This window comes from Psammomys obesus, unplaced genomic scaffold (assembly GCF_907164565.1).
Source record: "Psammomys obesus unplaced genomic scaffold, mPsaObe1.curated_primary_1811, whole genome shotgun sequence".
Classification (NCBI taxonomy): Eukaryota; Metazoa; Chordata; class Mammalia; order Rodentia; family Muridae; genus Psammomys; species Psammomys obesus.
In genome coordinates this window covers 14,833,923-14,849,748 of record NW_026585626.1, presented here as the reverse complement: position 1 = coordinate 14,849,748, position 15,826 = coordinate 14,833,923, and the positions used below count along the sequence as shown (strand labels likewise).

Here is a 15,826-nt window from a genome sequence, read left to right as displayed (position 1 = left end):
AGAGATACTGGAAACGTATAATTGAAGGCATACAGTCATCCAAATAATGAGAATTCTGCAAGGAAAGATTACAAGATCCAAATTCAGTGTACTTTTATTAGAAACAAGCTATGTTCTAGATAACTAGTGCAATCACACCAAACAGCAGGATCATACAGACAAGGAAACATTTCACACTGATGGTGCAGTTAAAAGATAGGTTGACACTCTGGAAATCTATCTGGCGCTTTCTCAGACAATTAGGAATAGTGCTTCCTCAAGACCCAGCTATACCACTGCTAGGTATATACCCAAACTTTGCTCAAGTACACAAAAGGGATACTTGCTCAACCATGTTTATAGCAGCTTTATTTGTCATACCCAGAACCTGGAAACAACCCAGATGTCCATCAACGGAGGAATGGGTACAGAAATTGTGATATTTTTACACAATGGAATACTACTCAGCAATCAAAAAGGAGGAAATCATGAAATTTGCAGGCAAATGGTGGGATCTAAAAAAGATCATTCTGAGTGAAATATCCTAGAAGGAGAAAGACAAACACGGTATATACTCACTTATATAGACCTATAAAATATGATAAACATAATGAAATCTATACACCTAAAAAAGAAAATCCAGAGAGCGGACATGGGGCAAGATGATCAATCCTCATTTAGAAAGACAGATGGGATGTGCATTGAATGTATGACAGGAGTCTACTGAGCGCATCTGAAAGACTCTAACTAGCAGTGTTTTCAAAGTAGATACAAAGACTCATGACCAACCCTTCAGCAGAGTACAGGGAATCACATGAAAGAAGGGAAGTTAGTATGATGGGGAAAGGATAGGAGCTCCACAAGGACCAAATATATCTGGGCACAGGGTCTTTTCAGAGACTGACATTCAACCAAGGACCATGTATGGATATAACCTAGAACCTCTGCTAGGATGTAGCCTGTGGTAGCTCAGTAACCAATTGGTTTCCCATAGTGAGGGGAATATGGACTATTTCTAACAGGAACTCAATGGCTGGCTCTTTGACCTCCCCACCCCCCAAGGGAGGAGCAGTCCTGTTAGGCCACAGAGGAGAGCTTTGCAGCCAGTCCTGAAGATACCTGATAAAACAGGATCAGATGAATGGGGAGGGGGTCCCCCCTATCAGTGGACTTGGCAAGGGGCACGGTGGAGATGAGGGAGGGAGGGTGGGATTGGGAGGGAATGAGGGATCGGGACACGGCTGGGATACAGAGTTAATAAAATGTAACTGATAAGAAAAAATAAAATTAAGAAAAGATAGGTTGATCTTGATTTTAAGGCATAACTAGGAATTGAGGTAGAAGGATTTTGGGGGAGGTTTTTTTGTTTGTTTTTTGTTTTGTTTTGTTTTAAGACAGGGTCTCACTATGTAGCTCCGGCTGTCCTGGAACTTACTGTGTACACTAGGCTGATGAACTCAGAGACATGTCTCTGTCTCCCAAGTGCTAGGATTAAAGGTGTATGCCAGTAAGCCTGGTACAGGAGAGGGATTTTATTGCAAGGACACACACTTCTGCCAGCTATTGGTTCCAATTCCAAACCATGTGACAGAGCTTGAGAGAGAGGGAAGACGAAAGAGAAGAGGGAGGTGGAGAAGAGAGAAAGAGGGAGGCGAGAGAGGAGAGAGAAATGAGAAATATGTCAGTGAAAGTAAGCACATGCCTTCAAAGGTCATAGGACCACAAACTGCTTCCCACAGGCCACCTTCAGCCAGGCAGCTGAGCTTCCACTGAAGCGTGGACCCCGTTGTGGCCCTATCCTCCCCGGGATGGGTGACACACTCAGCAACCACTTTGTTTCCCCAGAGTGCATGTCATTCAGAGCTTCGTGTTTTTAGTTACCTGCTGCAGGCTGTTGGAGAATCCAAGCGCCCTGCAGTTTATTAGAGCCTTACCCCGGAGTCTCTGACAGAAGCCCAGCTTAACCCGAAGGAGCGAGTATTTTGTGTCAGACTTCACTTATGGATTTCCTGAAGGGAAGGATGCCATTTCCACCTAAGGCTTCCGTAGTTTCACAACTTGGGTTACCTAGTAATTCACATGTGGCTACCCAGTGTCTCTGAATTACTTAGCACCTTACTGAGGTGGTCAGCTAGGACCTCTGTAGTCCCCAGCGTCACCTGTAGAATGGGCCACAACTGTCAAAGTCTTCCACATGTTAACTCAGGCCTCACCTCAGCCTGTAAACAGTGAGCCAGCACCCCTACTGCACCCACAGAAACTTTTACTTCAGGTGTCAATGGCCCAGCCTGTTGTGGGTAAAGGAGATGTGCACAATTCAAACAATTTGAATTAAAGGAAAAAAAATCTTGCAGGGCTTTTATCAGCCTTTAATGCATCAATAATCTGTTTCTCAAACGTTTGTTTTATTTTGGTAAGAACTCTTCCCACGATGTCTGCCCTCCTAGGAATTCTTTTCCTCCTTGCTGGAGACAGAGGCTCCTCAAGCAGTGCGCAATAATTGCATGCGCTCTGGGCGCCATGACAGCAGACCTCTAGAGCACATGTGTAAGTGAACATAACATAAAGTTTCATTTAAACGGATTAAAATATTTGAAAAAAACTAAATTTTACCCCACAAGTTTTTCTAGTTATGGCTCTTTAAGGAAAACAAAGACTAGACCGGACAGAATAAAGAGTCGCCCAGGACAATCACTGCCAACATCTGCCAGGGTGAGCCAGGCCCTGGTCCTCCATGCCAGTGTTCAACAAGTGGGACTTTCCTTCAGGAGGCATTTGGCAATGTCTGGAGAAACTCTGGATTTTCACAGTGGAGGTAGAGCAGGAAAAACACACATGTAAAATAAGTAAATATAAACAATTCTTTTTAAATTTATTCTTTGAAAATTTCATACACATATACCATGCATCTTGAACAAACCTTCGTCTTATGTCATCTTCAACTTTCCCAAGAACACTTACCCATCACACTCCCTCCCAATTCACTATCCTCCTATTAGTTAAGTTTTAAACCACTGAGTTCACTGAGTGCAGCCTACGTGTGCGCTGCCACCTAGTCAGATGCGCCAAGCTCATCTGTTTTTGAACAGATGGAAATCAGTTCCAATCAGAGAGGCAGCAGCAGGTGAATTCAGTACACGTGGGGAAAGAGCTGACTCAGGGCGTGGCCTAGCATTCCTGCGGGGGCGGTGACAAGCTGAAGCTGTTATTCCCACAGGCACTTGCTGCTGGTGCTCAGCATGGCAGGCATTGCCAGGCATGCTTTCTGGCTCTGAAGGAAGAAGAGGATTATTTCCTTATCTTTGTATGCTTCTCAGGGGAGTCTGACTCCAGAAAACAGTGCACACCCAAAGCAGGGCCACCAAAGTAGTGGTGAGAAAGGGCTCGGGTGCCACAACTGCTGTTACCCACTGAGTGAGTGACTCTGGACCCTGGTCAGGCACCCTGAACTATTGCCCTTTTCTGACATTTCATCTCTGAATGATCCTTAACTGACAACTGCTCTTACTATGTCTTGAAGGGGCCACCACTACGGGGTCACATGGGGTTGTTACTTTTTCTTTCAAATGATTAGGGAAGGATAGAAAAGAAAAGAAGCCGAGATACCAGGATCTGGATGCTCCTGGGTACACACATTTCCCAGGTTGGCCTGGCCTTGCAGAGTCACCAACATGGGCCAGAGGGAATGTGGCATCCCTCCCAGACCAAGTCATACAGATGGATCATCCACACAGCGCCTGCCACTGACTGGACCAGAGACTCTAACTTCTGTTGCAGAACTGTCTTAACAGCGCAGAATGGGAAGGTTAAGAAGTGCTTCATGGAGGGGGCTAGGATGAGTTATCTAAGAATTGCTTATTAGATTATCAAGCACTGCACCCCACACCCTTGGCTGTTCTAGACATGACTAGGTCTCTGCCACTGGGTTCTGCAACAGCATGTACACAACTACTCCATATCTCGGCCAACTGCTTGTCCTCCTCTGGGATCCATGGTCAGAGATAACCCCATCTAGACCAGCTCATAGAGCTCTGGGCTAGAGCATGATTTTTCCAAGGGCAACCACAATTATGGATGGCAGTGTCAAGTCAGGTGTGGTGGTCCACTCCTTTAATCCCAGCATGAGGGAGGCAGAGGCAGGTGGATTTCTATGAGTTTGAGTCCAGCCTGATCTATATAATGAGTTCCAGAACAGCCAGAGCTATATAGTGAGACCCTGTCTTACACACACACACACACACACACACACACACACACACACACACACACACACACACACAGAGAGAGAGAGAGAGAGAGAGAGAGAGAGAGAAGGGCAGTGTCTCTTGGGTTACAATAAGGAAAAGGGTGAATTCTGAGACTCACATCAGAGAAGTCTTCATGATGGTGATAATGAGCTCTTAGAGACAGGATTTTGTCCTGGCACATATTAACTGTCAACGGCATCATCTGGAAGTCTCTCCTGAGACTTGTCTTTATTAGATGGGTCTGGGGCACGTTACTAAGGGGCTATCTTGATTAGTTGATTCAGGAGCCCACCCTATGCGGGCAGCACCATCCCTGGGCAGGCAGTCCTGCAAGTCACACAAGTGAGCCAGAGGGTCGGCAAGCAGCTCCCGCTCTGACTTTACACAGTGAGAGATTGTACCCGAAAGATGAATAAGCCCTTTCCTCCTCCAAGTTGCTTTTGGTGGGAAAGCCGCAGGGCTGGACCGAGAGCGAGTCAGGAAGCTCTGGCGGTGCGTGCTCAGACTGTGCTCAGTCACGGTCGCTGCAGACCTTGCAGCTCCCTCCCAGCCCCAGCTGTCTTGAGGAGAAAATCAGACCTCCCAAAATCATCCTCTTGCCTTCTAGTAACAAGGCCTTAGGTCATTTGATGCAGAATGTCCCCAGGTTCACCAGAGACCTGCCACCAAGAGGGGATGGGACAAGTTTTCATAATTGAAAATGTACATTTGGCTTGACTAACCACAACAACCCTATGGTGGTCACTGGCCAGCTATATAATCCCCTGCTATCGACACAGTCCACACTGAACAACTTCACACAGCAGGATTAGGCACATCTGCTCATGGGCTCACTGTATTGCATGCACATTCTGGAACATGCTTTGAGCATCCTACTCCAGGTATAGACCATGCACCAAGCACAACGGAAGTTGCCTAATGATGAAAACTGACTCTAAGTGCCACACATAGATGCTGAAGAAATCTGGCCTTGCTTTTTCAAGTGTGTAGGGGAATTCAGTCATTTGGACTTTGTATATATGTGAGCCCTTGGTTGGTTTTTGTCAGTATCATCCTGGTCACACTTTTCTGCATTCTCAGAACTAGCATCACTGACTTGTACAGAATTTGCAGATTTATCTTTAATCAGAGGGAAGCTCAGAAAACTATCACTGAGATGTAACTGAGCTATCCTGGTCCCTTCCCCAGGATGGCTAGGTTGCCCTTCACAGAGGAAATGCTATTGTTTTCAGGCAGCCTAAGCTTTGTGTTTTGATGGAAGACCATTTGGTATCACACAGAGCTGCACCCTCTGGAGTCTGTGCCCTGGCAGGCCCCTGAGAAAGCAACCACGGATGCCAACCCTTGGTGTCTTATCAGAGAAACAGAACTAAGACAGAGGTCAAGTGACCAATGGAAGCTTGGTAGTCCTTCTTACAGCAGCAAAAAAGGTACTCAGGTTGTAGCATCACGAAACTGGCTCTTATCCCCAAACAAAGGACTAAGTAGCTACAAAGGGCCCAGCCTCAGGTACACACACCCTGTGTGTCTGGATTCTTGGGGTGGAGAAAAGGCGTAACACAGGCCAAAAGATGCTTGTCCCAACAGAGGCTTGAAGTGGACCTCTCTCCCTAGCAATACCTCCTTAGTTTCATAGGCTAGATCTATGACTGATGTCCCTCTTAAAATACCTTGAATGTGACATGCCTCTGGTGGTTCCAGGAAACCACTGTTAACTGAGAAGGTCTGAATGACAGCTGATGTGGATTATCAAGACTCAACAGTAGACTCTGGCCTGAATTCTACTTGTGCTGTTCTTCCAGGTCGCCATGAACATTCTGCTTTCTAGGGAAGAGGAACTTTTACTTCCTGGCTTCTTTGGGATCCATCAGTGGGGCCAGGCAGCTAGCTTCAATCAACAGATTGAGGTAAGTTCTTTTAAGTTCTTTTGAGAAAGGATACCAGGACAATGACAAAATTTTATAGCATTCATATTTCTCTGTCATCAAAAGGACCTTTTTACTACCAGGATTATAATGCATCAAGAAAAAGAAAATGATGAGACTTTTCAAGAACTGATGATGCGCACTGCATAGAACTGGCACTGATATTGGAGACTTAAAGCGTCTGTGATACAGCAGTCAGGGATGGGCTTATGGAGGATGTGGTGGTTTGAATGAGAATGGACCCCATAGACTCATATGTCTGAAAGCTTGTTTCAGTTTTTGGAACTGTTTGGGAAGGAGTAGGAGGTGCGGCCTTTTGGAGGAGGTAGGTTACTAGGGGTAGGTTTTAAAAGCCTACACCATTCCCACATAGTTTTCTCTGCCTCCTGTTTGTGTATCAGATGTAAGTTTTCAGCTACTGCTCCAGAGCCATGCCTGCCTGCCTACCTGCCTGCTGCCATGTTCCCTGTCATGATGGTCACGGATGCCAATCCTTGGTGTCTTATCAAAGAAACAGAACTAAGACAGAGGTCAAGTGAGCAATGGAAGCTTGGTACAGGTCCTTCTTACAGTGGACTTCTCATATGTCCTCAATCCCTTGTGCTTCACCAGACCTGGTATACATAAATGGCACAGACAAACTTAGAGGTAAATGGAATTCCCACCTTGCTCCATGACCCGTGGGAATGAGGTCTACTGCAGTGAGAAAACCAAGTGTCATTCCGTAGGACTACCTCTACCCAGGAAGACTGGAAACAAAAAGCAATTTCCTTTTGCACTTTGCCAGGACTGCTCAGTGTGACCACTGCGAATGTGGACACAGGGGAAGCAGGCCTTTGACACATACTCACTAGTTTGCCTTTTGACCTGGTTATTAAACAAGTGGGTGGGAAATGCAGATGACTGTGGTGAGCTTACCCTGGTGATGACAGAAACTGTGCCTGCTGTAGCAGATGTATGGTTTCATGGTTGAGAGAATTTGTGTACCACCTCCTGTAGTACCTGATGTGCAACGACTCATCTGACAAGGATTTCTCAGTAGAGACACCAAACGCCACTTGCTATCAGCTGGCCAGCGAACAACATGCTTTCACTATCTTGTCTCTGGAGGATATCACTTTTCTAGCCCTTTGTGGTAACACAGTTTTCAGTGCTCTTCTTCACTCTCCGCTCCCCTGCATAGCACACCAGCCCATTACAGTGAGGCCATTAAGCTCACTGGCCTCAACACAGCATGACTCTGACCTAGGGAAGATGCACATGTCCAGGGTGATGATTAAATGTTACTTTCAGCCTCATCAGAACTCCTGGGGTTCGGTGGCTATTGTATTGAGAGACCCCTATAAAGCAAATAATTTGCTGCATCTGGCCTCTCTTTCAGGTCTCTTCTGATTGTGGAGGTGTCATATTCTCCACTCAGGTATATTATTCTAACCCATTTATCAACTGGCCCCAACCCTACTAGTTCTGAGCAAGGCTGTGAACAGAAGGCTGAATCACTGGTCCATCCTGCAGGGCCAGATGCTCTCCTGTATGAGCTTGTGGAGCTTAAAGGTCAGTGAAGATGGGATGCTGAAAAGGGCATATCTCGAACCTGGAGCAATAGCTGTCATTCCTTTAAAAATAACTGCTCTCTAAAGAAGTACATCTTGGGGGCTGGAGAGGTGGCTGAGCAGTTAAGGTGGCTCACTTGTCCTTTTTTATTTTTTAACTTATTATCTTTAAGCAGTAGGTTTTAAAAAAGGATTTATTTTGTTCATTACATATATAGTATTCTACCTGCATGTACACCTGCAGGTCAGAAAAGGGCACCAAATCTCATTATAGTTGGTTGTGTGCCATCATGTGGTTTGCTAGGAACTGAACTCAGGAGCTTTGGAAGAGCAGACAGTGCTCTTAACCACCGAGCCATCTGTCCATCCCCAAGAGCACTTGTTCTTGCAGAGGATCTGAGTTTGATTCCCAGCACCCAAGCATCTATGACTCTAGTTCCAAGGCATCTGACACTCTCTTCTGAACTCTGAGGGCACCAAACACACAGGCCATACTTGGACATCAATGTGAGCAAAACACCCATACGCATAAAATACATAATTTTTTCTTACAAAAGAACTAGATCCCTTCATTTCACTACTAGGCCTTGGTAGAGACTGCATATTTAACTATGAGCCACCAAGATATCATCATCAAGTGAAAGTGGCATTTCCAAGGTTGACCTGAGTAGGCCCTGAGGCTGAGGAGGTTATATGGGGCAAGTGATACTTATCATTCCCTAGTGCCTCTCTTCATCCCTACACCAATGGCCCTGGGCTAGGTGTATTCTGATATTTTCGTGACAAAGAGAAGCTGTAGGCCTGGTTTACATGTTTCTACATGGCATGCAGGTACTGCTCTCCAGTGGGAAGCTTTAGAGCTACAGCCTCCCTTGATGGCACATGGTAGAAGGGGAACAGTTTCAGTGGGAAGTGACGCTGGATATGCACTTTGCTTGGAGGGGAAATGATCATATATGTGACTAAGTAGCAAGTCACAGCCATGCTCAATGACTTAACTAAGTAATCAGGCTCTTGGAAGGAAATTTGGAACAGTTATGTGAGTAGCCCACTCTGGACAAAACAAACAAACAAACAAAAAAGCCACCACCACCACCTGTTTTGTCAAGGACATCAGTAATGAAGTGGATAGGATAACCTATCCTCTGGGGATACTAGGCAGCTTTTCTCTAGCCACCACTCATTGACCAGTGGGTTCAAGGGCAGTGGAGGCAGAGACGGTAGGTACGTGTTGGCTAAACACCATGGAATTATACTCACCAAGGACAACCTGGCTATATTCACTGTTGACTTTTTAAGCAGCAGACACTGACAGAGGACACCTAATAAGGTACCATTCCCTGGGGTAACCAGTCAGTGACCAGCAGGTTGATTGCATCTGTAAGGGCAGTGCTTTGTCACTGGTGTAGACATTGTAGATATGAGTTCAACTTTGCATAGCTCCAGGGATCAGGGAGGAAATGGAAATGGCACCACCCACTATTACTCCTAGTGACTCATTAGCAAAACTGACTTCTCATCCGTAGGATATGTTCTGGCAGTCTAGCAATTCCACTCAGGAACAACAACCACTCCACTGAACTGCCAGTGAAGGATGCTTCAGCTATCTTGGGATCTCCAGATCTTGAATCACTGGCATAGGAAGGAATTTTGGTTCCAAGGGGACATGACAGAGGATGAACCAGAGCATGTTTGGAACACAAGAGACACCTTAGACCACTCAGTAATACCAGGCTGTGTGGTTCAGGTCAGGGGAAGACCACAACAGGTCAGTGGAAGCCATACCACAAATGGCAGGCCCTTCAGGAGGGAAGGCATGGTTTTACCCCACTAGACAGGGAAACACAACCAGCCAAGGTATTTCTTGTGTGCAAAGGAGATATAGGATGGGCACTAGAAGGATGAAGGTGACTGTATGACATTGCTAGGACCATGTGACCAGTTACAGAAAGAAGTACTGCCATGGTGAGTACTTCCCCATTTTGTTATGAATGTCTGTGTATGCATTCATCCACATTTCTGCTTTCTTTCCTTTCATATCCTCTTACAACATAAGGTGTCAGCATTTGACTATGTTAACCTTTACATCATAATGTTTCAGTTGCAGGATGCTGAGGGTGCGTCTTCCAAAGATGCCCACCTCCTCTGGGGCAAGCATGTTGTTCATTGCTCTCAAGATACCAGCAGCACCATGCTAGGCAGAGCCTGACCTTTGTTTGACAACTGACTGTGGCTTAGGGTAAGTTGGTGGCAGATAGGGAAGAATGATTAGAATGATGCATCCACTTGGTTAGGCTACAACACACAGTTGTTTGGTCAAATGCTAGTCTAGATGTGATGGCAATTTGTAGAGGCAGCAGAGAGTGTCACCTGTGGAGAAGGGTTTAGACCATTCCTGAGGTGTATCTAGGTTCCAGAAGGGGAGGGGTCTGAAGGTTCTTGGAGGCTGAATAGTAAACCTGAAAATCAGGGCTGGGGACGTCCCAAATACGGCTGTTCTCAGCTCAAACATGCGAGACATAAAGGATGCTTAGGAAACCTGGGCAGAACGCTGGAATCCAGAGTCTGATTTCATATAGAAATGTCTTTAAAAAAGCCACAGGCACGGGAAAGCCAAGATGACTTTAATGTGCAAACAACCTTAGACACCCCAGGAGCAAGGCTAGACCATGTTGGAATATTTTTGGATAGTGTAGTTGTTGGAACATGCTATTATAAGGCATCTGACCTTTTTTAAGCTTATTTTTTACATTAACTTAAAGCTCTGGCTACTAGAACATTCATTAGTTTTGTGGCTTGTATTTGGGCTGGAGAGCACTGATTTATAAAAGTGGAGTCTAATGCTGGCTACCCATTGCCTCAATGCTGGCCACCAGGGCGTGCTCATCAACTAAGATCTTTTAAAAAATGAAATGGTGGAAAATGTTTTCCATGTCCACTAGCAGATTGACATCCTACTATTTTTTTTTCTTTCAAGAAACAAGTCCTTCCCATATGGCTGAACAGGTTGCAAACTGCACAAGAATGACACATCCAAGGGACAGGGTGCTGTTCATACCACAGATATTGCAGATTTGTTTATTTTTTTACTGCCTTATCCTGGCACATGGCAGTAAGAGTCTTGTTCTGACAAGATGGGTATATTACAATGAGCTTCTAACAGGAGGAACCACAGCGTATGGGTGAGGGAGATGCCACTTTCTGATTCACACAAAACTGCAGTGGGATTGTTGGCCCTGGTAGAACCCTGAGGCTTGCCTGCTTCTACTCTAGGGAGATACCTTCTTGCTCCGGCCTTTATCCCTGTCAGAGGCCTGGCATATTCAATAGCAGGGTGTCAGTGAACACACTGAAGCTTCAACCATCCAAGGCACCATTGGCAACTAACTGTGTGAGAGGGACCCAATAATCAGCCAGCTCCAGGCTCAGGGTTGACCTAGGATGGCTCACTTACCTTTTCATTTTTCTTGTCATCTGGCTTGTACCCTGTGTTGACGGGGCTGGGTATGGACAGGCCACCGATGGGCATCCCTCCAGCCTCCCCACTGAGGTTGGCAGCACTGACATTGGGAGGTGTGATGGCTGACGCTGCTGATGTGAAGGGGATGGCTGGCCGGGGACACATCTGCAACAGGGGCTGCTGGCTGTGCTGTGGGGACACCACAGTGCGGGGCCGGAGGCTGGTGGTGGGCAGGCGGGATGGAGAAGTCTGAGTGCGCAAAGGTGACACGGTGGCTGTTGGTCGGTCCAGGGCCTGGGCTGAGGGATGGGTGGCTGGAGAGATGGTAGATTGAAAGGTTAGTGTGCACTTGGCCATTTGATTGCTGTGCATTCTGGTCATAGGCTTGACCTCTGACCTCTGAGGGTTCTGAGTACTCCAGGCTTGGCTACCATCACCGGAGGAGAAACTGAGGTGAAACAAACCCTGAAAATGTCTCTCTACTCTGGATGAACATAGTCCTTATCTTAAGTGTCCCAGAGCATGTCAGGGCCATACAAATCTAGTGTTTTCTTGCATTTTAAAAAGTCACACTTACTGTATTTATTTTGTACTACCAGAACTTGGGCATTCTAACTGTTTGATTATAAGAAAAATATACAATGCACAAAATATCTTTGGCCCCCAAATATGCCATGACTATAAAATACACCTAGAAATCTCAAGAGTGTCTGCAAGTGGGGGGCCTCTCCACACTACACCCCAGACCTGTGAACTGTGAGCTGCTAGATCCACCTATGTCATGGTGTCTTTGAGGTGGCAGGTGATCCTTTATGTACCAGGCAATATAAAATTAGGCTTCAGGTATGGGCTTCTTTAAAATTATTTGGAGTTTCAGAGGGGTTGGGAACCTAGCATTTGAACATCTCAGACAACATGCCTCACATCTTGAGGAGAAGGTCAAGCAATTATGCAGATCAATGAAGCCACTGAGGTCATTCAACACCCCGTGACTCCTGACTAGGGCTCTGAGCACCTGTGTGTTGCCTTGTCTGTGAACTCTCCTTTACCCCAGCCTTTGACAGCAACCAGCCAAAAGCCGTTGCCTAGGTCTAGTTCTTGAATGGTCCTTGGTTGGTGCTTCAGTCTCTGCAAAACCCTCTGGGCCCAGAGGGTGTGTTGGCCTTCTTGTGGAGCCCCTGTTCCCTCTGGGTTCTTTGATCCTCCCCTCCCCCTTTCTATAAGGCTCCTTATACTCTGCCCATTGTTTGGCTGTGAGTCTCAATTTCTGTTTTGATCCCTTTCTGGGTGGAACCTCTCGGAGATAAACCTAGACTCCCTACATATATAGACCCGATGGGTAGCTTAGCCTCCATGTAGGTCCTCTAGAAAGGGGATCGGGGCCTGTCTCTGACATGGACTCTGTTGCATGCTTTTTGATCACTTCCCCCTGGTGGGGCGGTCTTGCAAGGACACTGTAAAAGAGGACATACACCGTCCTGGTGTGACTGGTTGTGCCAAGGTGGGTTTGTGGCAGGGAGGGACTCCCCTTTTCTAAGAGGTGGTATGGGGATGAGGGAGTGGGGGACTGAAAGGAGAGGAAGGCGGGGGCTAAGACTGAGATGTAAAGAGAACAACAACAAAAAGCCATTGCCCTGGAGTCTCTGAGACTGTATCTAGGGCTGCTCTGGGCTTTCCATGAAGCTCAGGCACTGCCTTCTAGAGAGACACATCCAGTCAGTGGAGACGCACAGTGTGGCCACCATCTGAAAATTTGAACTGTCTCCTCCTGCAGGTACTAAGCACTGCTTCATAGTTTACATAGTTCATTCATTTATCATGTCAGATCATTGTCTCTCTCTACACCGTCAGCTCAGCTCTAGGAGCCTGGGGACAACGGCTGTTTAATTCACTAATAGAATGCATTCCACATCCCTGGAATGGTGCCAGGCATGTAGAGAATACTTAATACAAGTTTTAATGAATAAGTGACTACTTGAGAAAAGAGAATTCCCAGCTGAAGCATCACTAAATATTTCACAGAAATAAATCACTGGAGAAAAAAAAATGTCCAGTGATACAGCATGGCTTATTGCACAGGCTGCCTAGACTCTGCCTCACCAATGATCCTGTTAGTTAGCATTGCAAAGCAGCTACATGGTCCTTGAAGAGTTAAGTCAGCAGTAAAGGCTGATGGAGAGTACATAGTCCCTGGCCTGTTTCTCCTTCCTTTTGGTCTCTTGGCCTTTGGTTTGCACTTTGGTGATTCCATGGTCTCCTCACCAACACTGTCCTCACCACTCAGCTCCCTGATCTGTCCCCAGTACCCGGAATCGACCTGGAACTCATCCAGTTCTAGAGTCTTCTCTGTAACTGCTTTCAGTGCTTCTGTGCAGGGTTTCTCTGTGTAGTCCTAGTTGTCTGAAAACTCACTCTGTAGACCAGGCTGACCTTGAACTCCGAGATCTACCTGCCTCTACCTCCTGAGTGCTGGGATGAAAGATGTGCACTGCCATCACTTGGCTGTGCTTTGAAATCTTAGTGAGGAAATTCACCTCCATTGTTGTCTCCCGTCCCCATGCTCTGGCTCTTCCACTTCTGTGGCTCTTCTTTGTGTAGCAGTTTCTTTTTTTTTAAATATATAATTTATTTAACTTTATTTTATGTGCATTAGTGTGAGGGTGTCAGACCACCTGGAACTGGAGGTACAGACAGTTGTGAGCTGCCATGTGGGTGCTGGGAGTTGAACCTGGGTCCTCTGGAAGACCCAGTGCTCTTAACCACTGAGGCATCTCTCCAGCTGTGTAGCAGTTTCTTCCAAATTAAAACATTCTGTCCTTGAGGGATATAGAAAAGCCTGTTTTTCTGTTATTTTATTTACTTAAGAAGTAAATAAGATCCGTAAGTCTCAGGAAACGGAAGCTCAAAAGGCTCATACATCTCCAACAGTGAGCAGTGTGGTTGAGAGAAGAGACGCTCAGACAAACTCATGTGACTACAACTCAGGCAGGAGGCTCCAGGCATTCAGCACTCCTCACACATGCTCACGTGGGCTTTTTGTGAAGCAACTGCTGTTGAGACATCCATGTCCCTGCAAGTAACGCCTCACCCTGTAGGTATGCCCAGTAAGTTAATGTGTTTGCTAAGTTTAAATTTGGACTCCTGGTCTGCCTTTGCTATTTCGATTTTGGGAATGGAGTGAATGGCAGGGGGTTCAAAGGAAGAGTATTGAATCCAATTGTCCTTCTGTCAGGAGGTAACTGATCTTCCTGGAGGCGGGCCACAGTGGTACCACCGTGTGTGAGCCAGTCTACACAGGGAGTTCCAGGTCTGCCAGGGCTCCAGAGTGAGACCCTGTCTCAAGAAAACAAAACATCTCATCAAACAAACACTGAGGAAGAAGGCAGCCCAGTATGCAGTGAGTGTGGAATACCTTAGCTTCACCCAGGGAAAGCCCAACCTGTTCTTTTATGGTTGGTTTTATGGTGGCTAGAGAGAATGAGTTGGTCCAAGGTCAGCTGATGTCATCTACAAGACTAATCAGGAAATAACCATGTCTATGCATGCTCAAATCAGATGCTTTTCCTTCAGATATTTTTGATCCATTACTAGTTGGATCCACAGCTCTGGAGGGCTGACCATATGTAGAAATACAACTGTCTTTGTATGTTGATTTTGTATCTTTGCAATGCTGAATTCATTTTAAAAGTGTAGGGTTGTGTGTGTGTATGTGAGAGAGAGAGAGAGAGAGAGAGAGAGTGTGTGCATTACTTAGGTTTTTCATATATAAGATCCTTATGTCTGCAATTTCCTCCTTTTCACCATTAAGTGCGAGGGCATCTGTGTGTTCTCATGAGAGCTTTTATCAAACAAGATCACTGCTATTCCTCATTCTCTAAAGTTCTTTAAACAAGGAGTAGACACTGGGTTATGGGAAATACTATTTTGTTTTTGAGACAATCACATCATTTTGTTCATTAACAAAATGAAGTACATAAGCTGTTTCAGCCCTGTGCTCCCGGGATAACCCATGTGGTTTACTACTCTTCTCATTTGTTGCCAAATTCAATACAGCCTATAATTACCATCTTGTAATATTTTATTAAAGTAATTCTGGCTTTATGGAAAATGTCAGGAAGTATTTTTCCTTTTTTCAGTTTAGAGAAGTCCAGAAAGTTGTCTTATTAATACTGTTGCTTTGTATTTAAATTTAAATGTTATAATTTCTTCCTTAATTGTTTATATAATTTACCAATAAAGTCACATATTCCCAGAACTTTCTTTGTGGGTGTTTTTAAATTAGATATTCAGCTTCTTTTTATAGACTTAGGCTTATTCAAGTTATTTCTTGTTGAATATGGCTGATGATTTATGTCTTTAAGGATTGTTTGAAAATGTCCATTTGTCTATTGATTGAACTTGAAGATTTTACAATAATTTCTTAGTATCTGGTAGACTCTAAAATGATGCCACGTCTGTTATTTCTGGTGATGCTGGCTTTCATAGTTCTCCCTTTTTACTTAGTTCAGGTGGCTAGAGGCTTATTAATTTGATTATTATCTTCTCAAAGCCCCCCCCCCTTAGCTTAGCCAATTTCACTACCACTTCTGCGCCTCCCTCTGCTGATTTCTTTCTACTCTCCTGTGGTGTATCACTCCACTTAACCAGAGCCTATTAACCTGA

General features: G+C 45.5%; 1 protein-coding gene across 1 annotated transcript in view; it reads right to left on the bottom strand.

Moving 5' to 3' along the window:
- Sh3rf3 (SH3 domain containing ring finger 3) overlaps nucleotides 1–15,826 on the bottom strand; it is a 314,216-nt gene that overhangs the window by 25,441 nt on the left and 272,949 nt on the right. Inside the window, exon 11 of the mRNA XM_055614838.1 lies at nucleotides 11,159–11,499. Coding sequence (XP_055470813.1) covers nucleotides 11,159–11,499 — 341 coding nt within the window. The remainder of the gene's footprint in view (nucleotides 1–11,158; nucleotides 11,500–15,826) is intronic.